The 18489-nt window shown below is 34.7% G+C and overlaps 2 protein-coding genes across 3 annotated transcripts in view; one reads left to right on the top strand and one right to left on the bottom strand.

The window, feature by feature from the left end:
* DNAI7 (dynein axonemal intermediate chain 7) overlaps positions 1-1563 on the top strand; it is a gene marked incomplete at its 3' end in the record, with an annotated part of 66340 nt that extends 64777 nt beyond the window's left edge. For both annotated transcript variants that reach the window (XM_081059252.1, XM_081059253.1), the window contains 2 exons: positions 408-521; positions 1282-1563. In XM_081059252.1, coding sequence (XP_080915378.1) covers positions 408-521; positions 1282-1563 — 396 coding nt within the window. The remainder of the gene's footprint in view (positions 1-407; positions 522-1281) is intronic.
* Positions 970-18489, bottom strand: part of LOC308502038 (inositol 1,4,5-triphosphate receptor associated 2-like) — a gene marked incomplete at its 5' end in the record, with an annotated part of 33616 nt that continues 16096 nt past the window's right edge. The window contains 11 exon segments of the mRNA XM_081059254.1: positions 970-2247; positions 3143-3250; positions 5079-5180; positions 5464-5513; positions 5627-5689; positions 7260-7303; positions 9535-9682; positions 16416-16550; positions 17471-17611; positions 17865-17892; positions 17978-18044. Of these exon segments, the coding sequence (XP_080915380.1) occupies positions 2007-2247; positions 3143-3250; positions 5079-5180; positions 5464-5513; positions 5627-5689; positions 7260-7303; positions 9535-9682; positions 16416-16550; positions 17471-17611; positions 17865-17892; positions 17978-18044 (1127 nt within the window). The 3' untranslated portion in view covers positions 970-2006.

Genomic DNA, 18489 nt, shown 5'->3' with positions numbered 1-18489 from the left:
GGGCTAGATGAGAAGGTAAGATCTGAGCAAAACATGAAGGTGGGGAATGTAGCCAAGTGCCTATCTTGGGAAGCAGCTAGTGGTCTGGTGTGTTTGAGTATTGGAGGAACAGCAGCAAGGCCAGGTGCCTGGACCTGAGAGAGCAAAGGGAGAAGATAATGTCAGATAGATAATGGGGTGGGGTGGGGGAATGTGAGATCACACAGGCCCTTGGAGATCATTGTCAGGACTTTGGATCTATTCTGAGTGAGAGAAAGTCACTGCCCCGTTTTAAGAGAGCCGTCATATAATCAGATTTACATTTTAAATGGATTTTTCTGTGTTAAGAAGAGACTGTAGGAGCCCTTCTGGAAGGAAAACTTGTTGAGAGGCTCTCTGATCAATTCTGTTTGTTTTTATATTGACAGATTCCTTTGGTAGAAATGAAAGCTTATCGACAAATGGCCCTGATAGGTTCCTCTTTTGCATTTGGTTGGAGCAAGTGGAATATAAAATGTGATTCCAAAAAAGTTATATTTAAGGTACAGTACGCAAAAACCTATAAAACTACCTTATGTTCCAAAAGAAAAGGTACTCAGAAGCTAAATGAATGTAGACCATGGTTTCTCCTCTTAAAAAGATGAAAAAAATTAACATTTAAAATGGAGTTTTAAAATCACTTATTTTCACTTTTGTTAAAAATATAAAACTAAACTATGTAAAGGATAGGACTTCATTGTCCATTATGGTACCAAATGCTCTTGATATCAGGCCTTATATCGCTTTACAGTGACTCAAGAACAAATGGAAGCCTTTAACTAGAACATATCTATGATCACAAATTCAAGTCTGAGAGGGTTAGGCCTCCAATTTAACTTTCTGGCACATTTACTACTTGCCTGATAAAGAAGGTATCTTTTCAAATTCTAGAAGCTGACTGATGAATGTTTTAGCATCAGTGAGCCACCATATTTATTTATCTTGTTTATTGTGTGTTTCTCCCACTAGAATATAAGCTCCTTGGTTTTTTTATTGTAGTCATTAGTTACTCATTAATGTTTGTTTTTTTGTTACTGTTATTACATCCCCAGCACCTACAACAGTATAATGAATTAACATTTTGATACGTTCGATAAACACCGAAATACTAACAGTTTCATGGTTTAAAAGGGACATTAAGAATATTTCTCTTAATATTAGCAATTCGGGGGAATAAGTTGAGCCCTTCAAATAATCCCCTACTGCCAAAATACCTAATAGAAGAGGAACTATTAACAGATTTCTCGAATTTTCTTTCTTTAGGTGAGGGAACACCTTACTAGAGAAGAACAACATATTCAGAGTCCTAACTGGGCTCTTTTGATGTTTAGTGGTGACAGAGCCCAAAGGCTCAAGATTGACGAATACAGTGAGGCATTCTCTGAAGCCCTTAAAGAAGAAACTGAGTTTCATTCTACTTTATATCACATGGTTAAGGATTTTGCTTCTGAAGAAGCAATGGAGAAAATTAGGAGCTCCAACTGCCAGTTTATTGATTCTGTATGCCATATGCTACTCTCGATTAGATTACTCAGCTATTCTTAATCTTCACTGAAAGATTTTACTTAGCATGAAGAAATCAAGCAACTTGGAGAAAAATCAGGTATTTCTTCAATAAAAGGTAACAAGTGAATATATTTCAAATTTTATTTTTTAAAATGTGGGGATTTTCCCTATGAATATTAGTCTACTAAGACTTTTACTGTACGAAGATTTAATCATTCTTTATTTCACTAAATCTGAACAAATATTTAATATCTCCTCCTCAAAAAGCTCTTTAAAAGATTATAGGCAAGCTTCCTCCCCATAGTATTTTAGTTAGGAAGGTAATCACAAAAAGAGGGAATTCAAAATATCTTATAGTCATCCTGAAAACCTCCAGTTTTCTAGTTCCAGGCTCTAATTTCCCAGGTAAAAGTTACTAAATTTATACAGTTCAGATACTGAAACTTTAAAAATCAAGATACACACATTAGGCTGTGCTGCAGTCACACTGGCGGTGGCCCATTGTGTCGGAGTCTGGTAAATGACCACAGGATATGTTCTAGAGACATGCAGGAGTCTCCATCCTGTGTGGGAGCGGCATCCACAGACTTTTGGAAAAATCGGCCTGTGAGGAAGCTCATCAAAGCTGCAAACAGTACAATTAACGCAACAGAAAGCCAGAGTGCCTTAGCCTTTCTGATGGAAGTCTTGAGATTTGTAGCCCAGGAAGCTATTGTGTCATAACTATAAGAAAAACACAAATTCAGAATTTTGCAATCACAGTAATCTGTTGTTAGAAACACTCCTTTTGCCAACAATATCAACCGTGTCATCAATTACAAAGCACCAATACTGCTTTGTAATAAACTACATTATGTGATCTGTTGTCTTGGTTTAGGCCAATCTTCCCACTCCCTCCAATCCTTATCATTTTTAGAAACAAAGAAATAATGTGTTATGGTGAGAATCTGAAAATTATGTGGGTTAGGCATTATTTAACTCCTAACAAGTACATACAAGTGTTTAGCTCATTCTTTCAATCAGGTAAGACAACATGTTCTGTGTTGGAAACACAAGCATTATTTATTGGGTAGAGTTGGATATATGTGTATGTACATATGTATGTACATATAAACATGTCACTTATTTCTCACCGTACCCTACTGCTGTACTGAAATTTAAACTATTTCTTTTAGAAACACTCACAAAAAAAGCTGATGACAGTATCATTTAAGTCTCTGAAAATAGTTAACTCTGGACTAGACACTGTACTAAGCATTTTACACATGCTAATTCATTTGATCGTGACAACAAAACAATGACATAGGTTCTATTATCATCCCTATTTTATAGATGAGGAAATTGGTGCTCCAAAATGGATCACACACGAGTGAGAGAACTGGAAGTTGGACCTAGGCCCTCTGGCTTCAGGGCCTGACTCCTCACACTGTGAATTCTGCCTCTTGTAAATCTTAGGTTCAGGGCTAACTCCTGTAGACCATACGAAATTTGGTATTCATTTTAAACTTAACAATTTGTTAGGTCCTTTAGTAATTTAATTAAGAGAAATACTGTTAATCCTGCCTTATCTTTCCCCAATTCCACCAAAATGTTGTAATTTAACAAGTAGACAACTTACACTGAAGAGACATCCCATTTTGATGGATTATTTCTCTTTTCAGTAAGACTTGGCTTTCTTTTCCTTTCTACTATTTCTTCTCCAGGTGGTTCTGAGTCATCTTTAGTTCTGTAAATAAGTATTTTTTAAAATATTCAAAGTTGAAGATAAATAATTATAAAGATGCTCACAAATATTTTTGCTTTAGAAAGATTTGATAAATACCTAATTCTAAAAGTCAAATCATCAAATTTACACATTTAACCATTTTGTTTTCATTAAGTAGTCATCTACCACATAGGTTTTAACAACCTATATTAGCAGTTGATTTTTCTCTTCTCTGTAGGTTTTTTGATCAATGCTAAATTGGAGTAACATCAAAGTGCTGTTTCTCCTCTTTCCCTAAAAATCTGAAGTTTAAAACTGTTTATGAAAATATTCTCAGTGCAAAGCTAGTTACAATATGCTTACATTCAGTGATCTGGCAAATAGCAGTTGAATTGACTATATTTTAAATAAACTCACATGATCTAAAGAGGTTTCCCTTACCTGAACAAAACTTGTTTCGTCTTTATGTTCACTGGTGAGTTCATTTTTGGATTTGAATTTTGTTATCTCAAGTTCATAAAGCCCTCATAATTGCCAAAGGGAACTGGGTCTCAAAGTTGTTTTTTTGTTTGTTTTTCATTGAAACACTTGGGGATGTATGTGGTAGATTTTAGTTTAGTTTTTAAAGGAAAGAGGCCTAAAAGCCAGAATCAATTGCATTTGTGTAAGATTCTCAAGGTTTCAGTCTTTTATTTACAAAGACTTCTCAGTAAAAATCATACCATACTAACAAAAACCAAATAATAGGTTGCAATCTTTTGAAGGAAACTGTTGTTTTTTTCCTCTCCAGATCATAAAATATCCATTCTGTTAACTTTAAAAGAGTTTTCAACACATCTAACAATAGGCTCCCAGGATTATTTAAACACACACACACCCTGAAAGCTTTAAAGGTAGGCACTGTCTTACTCATCTTTATATCCCTTAGGATTGAGTATGGTGTCTATCAGATAGCTGCCACTCAGTGAACACGTGTACCATGAGCATGATGGAATTATTTTAAGATCTCTACCGATGAGAAAACTGAGACCAAGTACAGTTAAGCACTTTGTCCAATGTCACCCAAGGACTTAGAGGAAGCATTTCTTGTCCCTGCTTGCCTTCTACCTTTTATTATAGAAGTACATTTGATTTATTTAACTTACTAGATAAAGAGACAGCAGTGTAGAGTTTTATGTTTCCCCTACTCTTCATTTCTTTAAAGGGAAGATATATACATACAGAGAGTGCCAAAAAAATGGATACACATTTTTAAGAAAGGAAAAAAAACTATGAAAATTGTAATACTCACTGCATACCGATAACCAAAGATGAATACAAGTCACCTTGGACTTCTGCAATTACAAGACGTGCTCCAAGTGGTCACCATCAGTAATTTTAATACATTTTTTTTCCTTAAAATGTGTATACCTTCTTATGGTACCCTCTGAATAATGCACATATGTGTATTACATATGTGCCCAGATGTTGTATATATACATATATGTTATATATATAATTCATGTACTTTTAAAAAATCTAAGTAAATGGATATTTTACTTCTGTGGCTCTGTGGCTCTTTATTAACTGTTTTCTCTGATGGCCAGACACCTATGTGGGCAAAAAATTACCTTCACAAATCTAGCAAATTCCAGGGTCTTTTCTAACTTAAGACTTCAAACTTGCAGCTCTGAGCACTACAACTATTCACAAATCACATTTATATAGCGCTTTATAGTTCATAAGTATTAAACACTGAATTGTCTGTTTAATGATGCAGCATTGATCTCATCTCCATGGAAAAAAAGTGATCCCCACTGTTTTTCCCCCAGCTCCCATCAGATTAATAAGCACACCAAATTTCACCTACTTTAGTTCACATTTTTCTTCTTCAGCATCTGCCCAAGAATAGGTGCTGATAAATCGATGTAATGAGGGACGATGTTCACTCTGCTTGGTCCCCAAAATACGCCTACATAAAGATGATTATAACCACTTGTCAAATAAAACACATCCATAGTCATTATCAATTTATTTCCCACTACCTAAATCAATGCAAAAATGATTATGTTCTAATTTTTCCTGTACCTTCATATAACATTTATTTCTTAATAATTTCATTATCACATGCCAACTTTTATAATTATTCTGCTTATATTCTGTATAAATCAAAGGTATCACCTACTTTAAACATTTACTTTAATCCAGTTATAAATTGTAAAGTCCCCAAAGAGCAACCATAAAATTACACTTACCAACTGCTTGATCTCCTACTGAATCGGTCATTATTTTCCATCCCAGCCACCTTTAAAGTTCAGATGGTAAAGAAATGATAAAATACGAATTTAGTGAAATTTATACTTTTGTCATATGGAAATGAATTTGCTTTTGACTGAGAATAGTTAGAAATGTGCCTACCATTCCTGCATTTCCAATATTTCTGGGTAAAGAGGCAATGGTCACTCTTCGAAGAGAAGATGGCTACTCGAAAGGGGAAATGTACATTTAGAAAATTCTTAATATTTTATCCTTCTATGCAACTCTGATGAATCTTTATATATACACATCCATGCACTTGACTAATGCTGAGTTAAACAGTCGACATTTTTAAGGATTTTGTTATGGCCAAATTGCCTTCCGGAAATATTCTACCAATTTATATTCCACTTTCCCCAACATTGGGTGAGTATGATTTTTACCAATCAAATAAGGAGTATAAGCTTTCTTGTTTAGGTTTGCATTTATTTGACTTCTAGTAACACTGAACATTTTTTTTTCTATGTTGAATAGCCATGTGTATATCTGCTCTGAGAACCACCTATTTATGATTTTTATCCATGTTAATTTTGTCCATAGAAATTTTTTTCACTGTTAATTTAGCCAATTCTATTAATCTCGTCCTCTCTTTTGCTACCGTTTCTTTTATGCTTAGAAAGGTTTTCCCCTACTCAAGAGGATATACATATACACCTATATTTATAGCCTTTTTTCATTGCTTCATTTTTTCCATTTAATATATTTAAGGATAGGCAAATTATTTTAATGAATGGAGATTTCCACAGAAAGATGATACATAGTACTATGTTAGTCTTAAAGTTTAAATAAGTTCAACTTCAGTAAATAAAAACATTTTAAATATAGGAAATAAACTAAAGTTTTATGTGACTCCTTTTCTGAAATCGCCATCCCTAAATTAATTTCATAGATTAGTTGAGCATCAAGAATTGTGACCCAAGAAACTTGGGTTCAAGTCATGGTTCTGTCACTACATGATCACAACTAATCACTTACATTCTGTGCTTCTCCCTTTCCTCATCTGTGAAAAAGAGATTTGGATGGAATGGTTTTAAAGTCAGTTGCTCAAGAATTCAATTACAAAATTCTGTGAAATCCTGATTTTCAAATTGGCAAAAACTGCTGGTTTCACTTTCTCCCTTTCTTATGTAATAACAAACTCCTTGAATTTTCAGTTAGGCATACAGACTCCAGAATAAAAACTATTTCCAGTCTTATTTTCAATGAAGAGTGAAAAGGGAAATGTTATCTGGGACTTCTAGGAAGCTATCTTTAGAAGAGGAGGGAATACCGGTCTTTGCTTTTTCCTTTTTCTTGGAACGTGACTCGATGCAATTGCCAGGCCTTGGTGCCCAGAACTGAAGAGGCATCTTAGACCACAAAGTGGAAGCAAAGGGCTGAGGGGATGAAGCCGCGCACGAGAGAGGAGGAGACCAGGCCCTGCAAATTTTGTGAAGCTGCTCTACCATTGTTGGACTACATATTTCAAACTTCTGTTTTACGTGAGAGAAGCTATCATTCTACTGGCTTTCCTCTCACTGCCAGGCAAACTTAATTGATATGCCAATATAGCAGAAATATAAAAGCATACATATAAACAAGTATATACATTCACATATACACACACATGTGAATTAAAATCATTGTTTTATGTTTTACATTTAAAGCTATGTTGCTTCCAATATTTTAAAACTATCTCACTTATAACATTCAATGGACATTTTGTCAGTGAATCAGTAAATGATTTAGTAATTACCTTGGAGGTGAGAGAAGCTGAGCGTTTTTTAATTTGGCAGTCATCTGAAAGGAAAAACACATTTGCACATTTTAGAAGTTGTATTTGTAAGTTCTGCTAATGCAGTGGTCTTAATTCTTTACAAAGAAAAGCAATGGTCAGAAAATACGGGGGTGCCAAAAAAATGTATACACATTTTAAGAGATGTTATTTATGCTCAAGCAGTAGTTCGCCGTAATCAGAAGTGTCAACTCAACTCCAAAAAAACAAACAACCCAATTAAAAAATGGGCAGAGGACTTACAGAAGGCAAGAAGACATATGAAGAAATGCTCAACCTCACTAACCATCAGAGAAATGCAAATAAAAACCACAATGAGATACCACCTCCCCCCAGTCAAAATGGCTATCATCAATAAATCAACAAACAACAAATGCTGGCGTGGATGTGGAGAAAAGGGAACGCTAGTGCACTGTTGGTGGGATTGCAGATTAGTGCAGCCACTATGGAAAACAGTATGGAGGTATCTCAGGAATCTGAAAATGGAACTATCCTATGATCCAGTAATTCCACTCATAGGCATCCACCCGGAGAAATCCAAAACTCCAGTTCAAAAATCTGTATGCACTCCTATGTTTATTGCAGCACTTTACACAATAGCCAAGATATGGAAACAACCGAAATGCCATCGGTAGATGACTGGATTAAGAAGCTGTGGTACATTTATACAATGGAGCATTACGCAGCCATAAAGAAGAAAGAAATCTTATCATTTGCAACAACATGGATGGATCTAGAGAACATTATGTTAAGCGAAATAAGTCAGAAAGAGAAAGACAAGTACCATATGATCTCACTTATATGGGGAATCTAAAGAAAAGAATATGTGAATGAACTAATCAGAAACAGTTTTGGGGACACAAAGAAAAAAACGAGAGTTGTTAGATGGGCGGGGGGGGGTGTGGGGATAAGGGGAAAGGTGAAGGGATTAGGAAGCAGCTGGTAACCACAAGATGGCCTCAGGGTTTTTTGAAAATTAATTTGGGGAAGGTATTCAATAATGTTGTAAAGATTTTGTTGTGTATCTGATGGACATGTGTCCTATTTGGGAGGCAACCTCAGAGATAATGTGGATGCCTGATCATGGCATTGTACACCAGAAGCTAAACAATAATGAATGCCAACTATAATTTTATATATATAATGTGATGGCTCGGTGTGAGGTCGGAGGGATAGTGGATGGGGGGACGGGGGTTCACAGTGTGAGGGATATAAATGATGAACATCTAAGTATTACCTCGTCTTGTACACCTGAAACTAATAAAATTTAAAAAAAATCCTAATAGGGAAAAAAGAAAAGAAGTGTCTGGACGCTGATGGTTACCACTTTGAGCACCTCTTGTAATTGCAGAAGTCAAAAGTGACTTGTACTCATCTTTTGTTATTGGTATATATTGAGTATTACGATTAATAGTCTTTTTCTTTCTTAAAATGTGTATACATTTTTTTGGCACTCTCTGTATTTAAGACTCTGAAGACCATTGAAGATATAAATATCAGGTTATTTACTTGGTGATTTAAAACAATTACCACCATCTTAACCAATGGAATACAGTTCTCTATGGCACAGCAGATGTCAAGAATGCCGACCCTGCACATAGTAGGCAGTACATGAATGGCTGCTAAATAAATGAATCCAAAAGCACAGATAGAAGGTTATCAAATGTTTCCATTTCTACAAGAGGAACAGATCAGTAAGAATTTTCAGAAAAGTTCATACTACTTATTTAAAATAAACTATGATAAGATTTATATAACCCTTTGTTAAGATATTTTCCATGGCCTTACATATGTCCCTATCTTCCAATTCATCGGTCAACTTGCTGTGCCAGGGTCATTCCTTCTATGAGGAATACAAAACCACTGTTGATAAGAGTGGCTCATTTAAGTCACTGTTCCATGCTTTATGTGTGGAGAAAGAGCCAATTCTAACATATCCTAAGTGGGAGATGCGAGGGTCAACTCAATGGGTTGGATTAAGTATATTTTCCGATCTCAGCAACTTATATAGGTTTAATGAATTTCTGATGTCATTATCAAACAATCATTCTTGCCTCCCAACCTGTTATCTTACTGACATCTTACTTTTGGCTATATGACAGGAATGGGTTATTCTTTTAATGCAAACTTAACTTAAGGGTCTTATACTAAAGACATAATAAAGAATTAGTAAGAGAATAAAAGAGGCAAATGTTAGAAAAACATAACCAGTACTATTATCTTAAACTTTCATTACCTTCATCTTCAAGAGGGTTAAAAGATCTTTCATTTTGCAAAAGAACCTGTTTCAAGTCTTCTAATTCAGCATGCTCTTTAGCATACATTCTCTTCAGGTTTTCTACATGCTGAATCATCACTTCAACTGCTTTACTAACCCGGCTTTCCTAGTAGGAAAAAAAAAACCAAAACACACACATAGACGCACCACAAATTTATATTGAAAATACTATTCTTGATACCCAGTTAAACAGTGGTGATTAGAAACATGTATATATCTTCACTCCATCCTTAAATCCCACTAAAATGACGATAAAGGTATATTTTTTAAGAAGGCATGATTCCACAAGGGCAAATAGAACAGAAGATATAATAGAAATAAAATTTTGAAAGCCTGCTAGTAGACGGACTGCTGATAAATAACTAAGACCTGAAAAAGCTAAACCCTGAAAAAAGTGGTAAGAAAAACCAAGAAGCTACCTAGGTTGCACCACAGAAATCCCCAAAGACTTGGGAATTAGTGATGCCTCTGAAATTAAATTTGAAATGTGGATATGTGAACAGAAGAAGTGTTTGAAAATCTGTGTAAAAAAAATAAACAAAACAGAAACAAATACATAACTACAGAGAACAAACTGATGGTTGCCAGCTGAGAGGGAGGTTGGGGACAGGGTGGAAAAGGTGAAGGGATTTAAAAAATATACAAATTGGCAGTTCCAAAATAGTCAAGGGAATGTGAAGTACGGCATAGGGAATATAGTCAATAATATTGTTATGAGTATGAATGGTGCTAGGTGGGTACTAGACTTATCAGGGGGAATCACTTCATAAGTTACATAAATGTCTAATCACTGTGCTGTATACTTAAAATTAATATAATATTGAATGTCAACTGTAATTGAAAAAAATATTTTTTAGGTGATTAGATCCAGATTCCCTCCCTTTCTCAGGCCAACCAAGCAACTTCCTCTCTTGGTAGAAAGACTACAAAGGTTGAATAACTAGAGAAAGTTAAACAGAGGGTCTGTGGATTGGGCAGTAACTGACAATTGATAGTGGATCATACTGAAAAGAATAGATTTAAACAAAAGTCTGTATACATATTGAAAATTGAGATACCTGGCCTTATTCTTCCTTCCTGCTCTCAAAAACTGGTAGCCAGGTTTATACCCTATGGGCAGACAGCTAGAAGATTTTTCTCTGATGAATCTAACATCCCAAGATGAAAGTCCTAAAATTATTGATATTAAGAGTACTCCAATGAAACATCCTAGCTTGTGTGAAGCTCAGAATTAATAAGAACCTTCCCCATCCAACATACAAACAGCTGCCAATCAGCTGTACAATGGATCATCAGATGTTGCAGGAAAACCTCTAGCATAAAAGGAGAAAATAGAAACACAAGAAAAAGCAAGCTGGAAGAAATAAACCAGAAAAAAACGAAAAGTTCAAGGAAACTATCAATATCTTCAGAGAATTAAAAATCAGTATTGCATCCATGAAATAAGAACGAGGTATAATTAAAAAAACAATTCTCTAAGAATAAAAAAGACTCTGGAAATTAAAAATATGACAAAAATAAATAACAATAGAAGAGTTTCAAGATAAAGTTGAGGAACTCTCCCTAAAACTAGAACAATAAGACCAGTTATGAAAAGCTATGAAAAAGGATCAGTTCAGGAGATCCAACATACAAAGAATTCAAGAAAGTATCGAAAATGTAGACAAATTCCACAAAATGTACAAAAGGAAATAATTCAAGAAAATTTCCAGAGCTCAAGAATATAATTTGCCAGCTTGAACTTGTTCATTCTAGGCCTAAAACAGTAGACGAAAATAAACCCATACCAAGAGAGGACAGTAGGGATAAAAGTATATCGTAAAATTCAGGAAAGGAAAAAGAGGTTATAAACAAAACCTCAAGACTCAGAATGGCGTCAGACTTTGATAGCAACACCAGAAGCTAAAAAGAAAATAAAGCCATGAAAGTAAAATTCTAGAGGAAATGATCTCTCACCTAGAATTTTTCACCCAGCTTGACTATCGATTAAGTGTAAGAATAAAGACATTTTCTGCTATCAATAAGTTTACCAGGCATTCTTTTTCTCAGGAAGTTACTGGATGAGATGTTCCACCAAAATAAAAAAGTAAATCAGCAAAGAAGGATTTTGGAAATAGGATTCAACTCAAGAGAGAAGTGAAAGGAATCTTCATTTAAGAGTTCCCAAGATTCTGTGGTGAGCCTAAAGAACAACTAGTTCAAATTTGGCAGGTTAGAAATCTCTGGAAGCAACATCTCAAAGAAGAAATTGACAGAATGCTTGAGGAGCTTGAATCTATTGCAAGTTCTAGACTCTCTAGGAGAGGTTGGCAATAAATTAGAGATAAAACTAAGCAAATAAACACTGCAAAGAAAAATGATTAACTTCGGGAAGAACATGAATTTGTGCAAGGAAGGAAAAGTCATCATAATAGACTATCTCTGCTATGAATAGAATTTACTTGGTCAAAATGTTTACACATAATGTTGAACTAGCTAATGTTTATCCACTAACTTTTTTTTTTGAAAAATTTTATTTAGTTTTGTTTTTTTAAATTAAAGTTTATTGGGGTGATAATTTTTAATTAAAAAATGTATTATGAAAATTTCCAAACAGACATTATGAAAATTTCTAAAAAGTAGAAAATAAATCCGCAAACATCCATCAACCAGCTCAAGAACCATCAACATTTTGCTGTACGAGTTTCATCTCCTCCTCAGTTCTGAATACTATTAGTTTTAATACAAGTATGGGACATCATGTTGTATCACTCTTAGGTACTTCAATAAGTATCTAAAAAATACAAAGTGTATTTTGTATTTTTGTACTTACTACCTTAAGTAACCAAAATGCCATGATCATATCTAATAAAATTAACAGAAACACCTCAATGTTATCTAGTCCATATTCAAATTTTCCAACTTTTTCAAAAATGTTTTTACAGTTTTGTTTGAACTGGAATCTAAATACAAAGTACATTTATTGTATTGTTTTCTTTTTATAATATTACTGTGTAATTCACAATATAAAATTGATTATTTCAAAGTGAACAACTCAGTGGCATTTAGTACATTCACAATGTTGTGCAACCACCACTTCTATCTAGTTCAAAACATTTTTTTCATTGCCCCCAAATAAAATCCCATACATATTAACCACTTGCCCCAGCTCCTGGCAAGCACTAATCTGCTACCTTTCTCTAAAGATTTACCCATTCTAGATATTACATATAAACAGAATCATACAATATGTGACGTTTGTATCTAGTTTCTATACTTAGCGTGTTTTCCAGATTCATCTACATTAGAGCATGTATCAGCACTTCATTCCTTTTAATAGCAAAATAATATGTTAATAATATAATAATACTGCAATTTTACACCCTCCTCAAAACTAGTTATTTTTTCTCCCCCTTTTTTAGAAATATTATAGTTACTCTAGTGGGTGTGAAGGGATATGTCCTTATGGTTTTGGTTTGCATTTTACTAATGATTCCCTAACTTTTCATGTCATTTTGGCCATTTGCATACCTTCTTTGGAGAAATGTCTTTTCAAGTCTTTTGCCCATTTTTAAATTGGGTTGTTTCTGTTTATAAGTTATAAGCATTCTTTATAGGGTCTGGATATTAGACCCTTAGTTATTTGATCTGCAAATATTTTCTCCATTCAATAGATTGTCTTTTTACTTTCTTGATAATTTCTTTTGCTACATTAAAGTTTTTACTTTTGAGGAAGTCCAATTTATTTATTTTTTGTTGTTGCTTTTCCTTTTGGTGTCATATACTCACTTATTTAATTAATCAATATTTATTGAGTATCTGCTATCTATTAGGCACGTTTCAGAAATAGAGGATGCAAGCAGTAAGCCATACAGATAAATATTCCTGCTTTTATGGAGCTTATATTCTATTGGGAAGAGACAGAAAATAAACAAGATGTCAATAAAATATACGTCATGTTCGAAGGTGATCAGTGCTATGAAAAACAAAAAAACAATAAAAGAGGGATTAAAATCTCTGGGGTGGGAAGGGTTGAAATTTTACAGAGGATGTCATGGTAGACCATTTATTAAGGTGATATTTGAACAAGAATTGAAGAATATTAGAGCCAAGACATGTAGATACATGGAAAAATAGTATTCTAGGAAGAGAGAACAGCTAGAAGTAGGGGCCTGAGATGGCAGCCTGCTTAGCATTTCTGATGAACAAAAAGGAGACCAGTGTCCTTAGAGCACAATAATTCAGGAAGACACTCTTAGGAGATAAACTCCAAGAGGCGAGAGGGCAGGGTAACCATATAGATGTTTTTAAGCCATCTTAAAGGACTTTGGTTTTATTCTGAAAAAAAGTGAAGAGCCACTAAAGGGCTTTACACAAAAAAGGAACATGATCTGGCTTACATTTTTAAAGGATTTTTCTGGCTGCTTTATTTAGAATAGATTATGTTGGAAGTAGGATTGGGTTTGGATAGAAAGAGGGAGAGCATTTAGGAAAACAGTGTATTGATCTGAGAAAAACAGATGGTGGCTTAGATCAAGGTGTTTGTTAGCAAAGGAGAGGAAAATAAGGGGTTGAATTCTGAATATATTCTGATGGAAGAGTGAACAGGATTTCCTATAGAACAGGATGTGCAGTGTGAAGAAAAAGTGTTAAGAATTACCCCTAAGGGTTTTCAATCTGAGCAGTTGGAGGGGCTGAGGTGCCCTTGACCTTCGTAGGGAAACCATACATGGAACAGGTGTTGGAGGGACCATGAGCTGTTTATTTTTGGATATATTAAGTTTGAGTTGTTTATCAAACATCCAAGTGGAAATGCTGCATTGTCAGTAGCATATTTTAGTCTGGAACTCACTGCAGATATTTAGAGTAAGCATGATGCCTCAGGGATAGTATGGGGATCGAGTAAAGATGAGATCAGATGTACAAGGATGAAGCGCTTGGGGCCCATCGATATAAAGAGGTCTGGGAGAAAAGGTGGGAGCAGTAAAGGAGCCAGGAAAGGAGTGACCTATGATGTAGAGAGAGAGAAAAAAAAAAACACAGGAGAATGTGGTACGTAAAAGCCAAGTGAGGAGAGTGGTTCCTGGAGGAGAAAGAACTCAGCCAAGTCGAATGTAACAGATAGGTTAAGGAGAATGAGTAGGTTAAGGCTGATTAGAACAGGTGTTAGAGAGAATGGGGGGAAAGAAATTGGAGACAGTGAATACAGTTCTGTTGAGATTTGCTATAAATAGGGGCAAGGAAAGAGGGTAAAGGAGAAACAAAGATTTTTGTTTGTTTTGTGTTATTCTTCCAATCTTAAAAATAACATTTGTGTGCTGTTGGGAATGACTCAGTAGAGTAGGGAAAAACTGAAGATGGAGGGAAGTGGGGAGAAGTAGGGCTTAAGTTTCTGAGTCAATTATAAGGATCTTGTACACAGGTGGAATAGTTAGCATTAGATAGGATTAGAAACAACTCATCTTTCATTCTAGGAAGGAAAGCAGAGTATAAGGGCCCAGATACTAGTAAGTTCAGAGATTGTGGCAATTCCTTTCTGATTGCCTCAATGTTCTCGGGTAGAAAATAAAGCTATTAGTTGATAGAGAAGATGGGGGAGGACATAATGATGGAGAAAGGAGAGTGTGAAATTGATATTTAGCAGAGAGAGAGAGAGTAAATGGTGGGAGGCCCAAAGGACCTGCTTGAGGTTTGTGGTGATGAATTTCAAGAGAGCTAGTCAGCATAGAGGCATGATGTTTTCCATCTGTGCAGGTATGAGCAGGTGGAAAAGTGGATTTAAACAGAGTTGTAGATTTTCCAGATGAGTAAAATAAAGCAAAAGAGGGAAAAATGTTGAGGGTTCATGTAAAGGAGCAAATATTGTGTTTGTGGAATTTAAGCTTGGTTAGGAAGGAAGAGAGGTCAACAACAAGGTGAGAGACAGTGAAAAGGTGTGAGAGAACAGAGATTGATAAAAGAACTAAATATTTATCTTCATAGTGGGAAACCAACAAATACCTAAAACTGAAAATAAATCACTAAGTGACAGCGTAAGTATGTTATTTAGAGAGATGGATATAAATAGAAAACATACCAGGAGTTGAAAGTTGTTGCCTTCAATATGGAAAATTGGGATAATAAGCCTTATCCAACTACTTAACTTTTTAAACTACGTGCATAAATAACTTTAGTGAAAACAAAAAATATATTATTATCTAGCAAGAGGATAAAAAGGAAATAGAATATTAAAAATGTATAATAAATTAAACATTAATCAAACTAAAACTACTACCACAATTAAATTTCTGCTTCTTAGGAAAACATATTTTAAAAACTTTGTTTAGGTATAGACTCAAAAAATGAAAGTCTTCCCACATTTTCCCACAAAGAAATTTTGAAATTCTAGTTCTCTATGAATAAGTGTGCAAAGATGCATGTACAAGAATATTTATTGTAGCATTGTTTATAATACAAAATATCAAGATCATTCTGAAATGATCAAATATAGGAGACTGGTTAAATAATTTATAATCTATTCAACCAATAGAATACCATAAAATAATTATGTGTGTATACATTTATATCACATAGAAAGCTATGTTATATGTTGAATGAAAATGCAGATTATAACATGAATGGAGTGTCTAGAAAAATATATCAAAAAATTTTTATGATTGTCACTGGCTAATACTATTATGAGAGTTTTTTTCACACTTTTATTTGCATAGTCCATTTTCCATATTAGATATATATATGTCTGTACAATAAAGAGGCATTTTTTAAAAAAACTTCTTCTTAGAAATATAATCCATAATCTCAGGGAAAATAATCCTTTGGGTATTTTCATTGTAACTAGAGAAATGGTAACTACAGATTACCTGATTAATGGCTCCCAACATCTCAGCTCTACTAGCAACTCGTGTTGTGCACTGGTCAAGGAATGTTACACTCTTCTCCAGCTTCTTAATGATTTCCTGGGCCTGGTTGTCGTCTTCACAAAGAGGTGTTAGAGACTGCACAGAAAGCAACGTATTAAAAAGTATCCAACCCAAATATTCAGCAAGTGATTCTAATACTGACTGTTATAAGTGCAGATGGCAGCCAAATCTCAATTATCTTGGTAGAGAATGAAAAGAAGCAGTGAAGACCAATAATGAATGATATTGAAATATTATTATCTTTATTGGCTGTCAAGCAGACCTATGCAGGCGGTCACAAAGACTTCTATATCTATTCTTGATTCCTTCCTTCTTTACTTCCCAAATTTGCCACTCCTTCATGTGTATTTATATTTTGCTTCTACGATAGAATGGGGTATAATTTATTGGTAATGGTAAAGAAAGGGTTATATAGGGTAAATTTTATGTTTATCACAACAAAATTCAGACTATGGTTTCTAAAATTTTATTTTCCTTTTCCAAAATCAACCCTCTTAATTTTCCAACCCATCTCTATATTTATGGTGACTTCACAAAACGGAAGAATAGTAGTTGTTATATTGCTATGTACTTTACAGAGGGCTTAGCCATCATCTGACCGGACTGAAATCAGTCCCCATTCTCTTTTTTCAGTTAATTAAATGGAAACAACATTTTTAATTCTCTTCTTTGAAGCTTAAAATGAATAGTATCTCCTATTGCTCAGTTTGCTGCATGATTACTCTTCTGCCTAAAAGAACTTTGAAAAGCCAGAGAGAAAGCAGATGATTTATACAACTACTATAAAAGGCATTTATTGATTTATTGCTTATGCTCTCCTATTAGTGAATCTTTTATTAATATTTTACTCTGATCTGAATTCTTACCTCCTATCAATTCACCTTGGGGTCAGGCAGGGCTGAGTACTTGGTGTTGGTTTTAGTCTTAAAAGTAAACTCATATGTAATTTTGAAAACATTAACAATATCACCAAATATGTAGTCCCCAAAGCTTACCTCCAACAGCTTTAAACAGTTAGTGATTTCTTTTTTCAAATTTTCTTCTGCCAAGTCACGAGATCTTTCTTCAAGCTTCACTCTTTTCTCCAAGGTGAACCAATCACACTTAAATCCCAAAGATAATCTGAGAAATTCAGCCTGTTGTCAAAACAATATGAGGGTGAAGGGAGAAAATTGGATGTAGTCAAATATTTTGGTTTAATACTGGATTATACGAGGTACGCGTATTTCTTTCTCCTCCCCTGCATAGACTTTACCTGCACTTTGTCATTGCCAAGCCAGACACCAAACATACAAGAGTGTGTGCAAAAGCATGAGCGACTGTATGCAAGTAAGCCTGAAACAGTTTAAAAACAAAAACTAAAGGTGAAAATATTTACTTTAAACTCACCTCCACCTCCTTCTCATTAGCAGAAGCACTGTAGGATGAGACAAAGAATTTATTCAAGCATAATTCAACAGAAAAGCAAAAAATGTCAATATGGTATGTGAATAAGAACTTACTTGTCACTTTGTTTAAAGTTAACTGATTTCACAGTGGTTTCAGGAAGAGAGGAGGCAGCAGTGTCTACTAAAAGATAATAAAGTATTATTTGGTTGAAGAGGCTTAACAGCTAAAGGCACTCAATCAAATATTACGCCCTCTCCCCACGAAACAAAGGCATGAACTATGTCTGCGGTGACAGCCAACTAATAACGCATTTGCTGAATATAAGATAATGTTGTGCTATGCTATTGGGGTCACAATGACCTTAAAATCACTGGCTCACACTTCAACATGTGAATAGTCTTTGAAACCTGAAGATGTCTCAGAGACAAGGGACAGCCCGATTTATTTGCTTTGTACTTGAATGTTTATTTGACTTGATCCGATGGCTACATGCGTGCCTTCCTCTGGTACCTGGTCCTCCTTCAGATCAAGGCTTTAATAGCAGCAGCAGCAGCAGCAGCAGCAGCAGCAGCAAGAGTAGCAGTGATTGTAATAGTAGTAGTAGTAGTAGTAGTAGTAGTAGTAG

Source organism: Rhinolophus hipposideros, assembly GCF_964194185.1.
Source record: "Rhinolophus hipposideros genome assembly, chromosome: 9".
Classification (NCBI taxonomy): domain Eukaryota; kingdom Metazoa; phylum Chordata; class Mammalia; order Chiroptera; family Rhinolophidae; genus Rhinolophus; species Rhinolophus hipposideros.
Note: the sequence above shows the minus strand (reverse complement) of the source record. Positions and strands in the feature narration are given on the sequence as shown.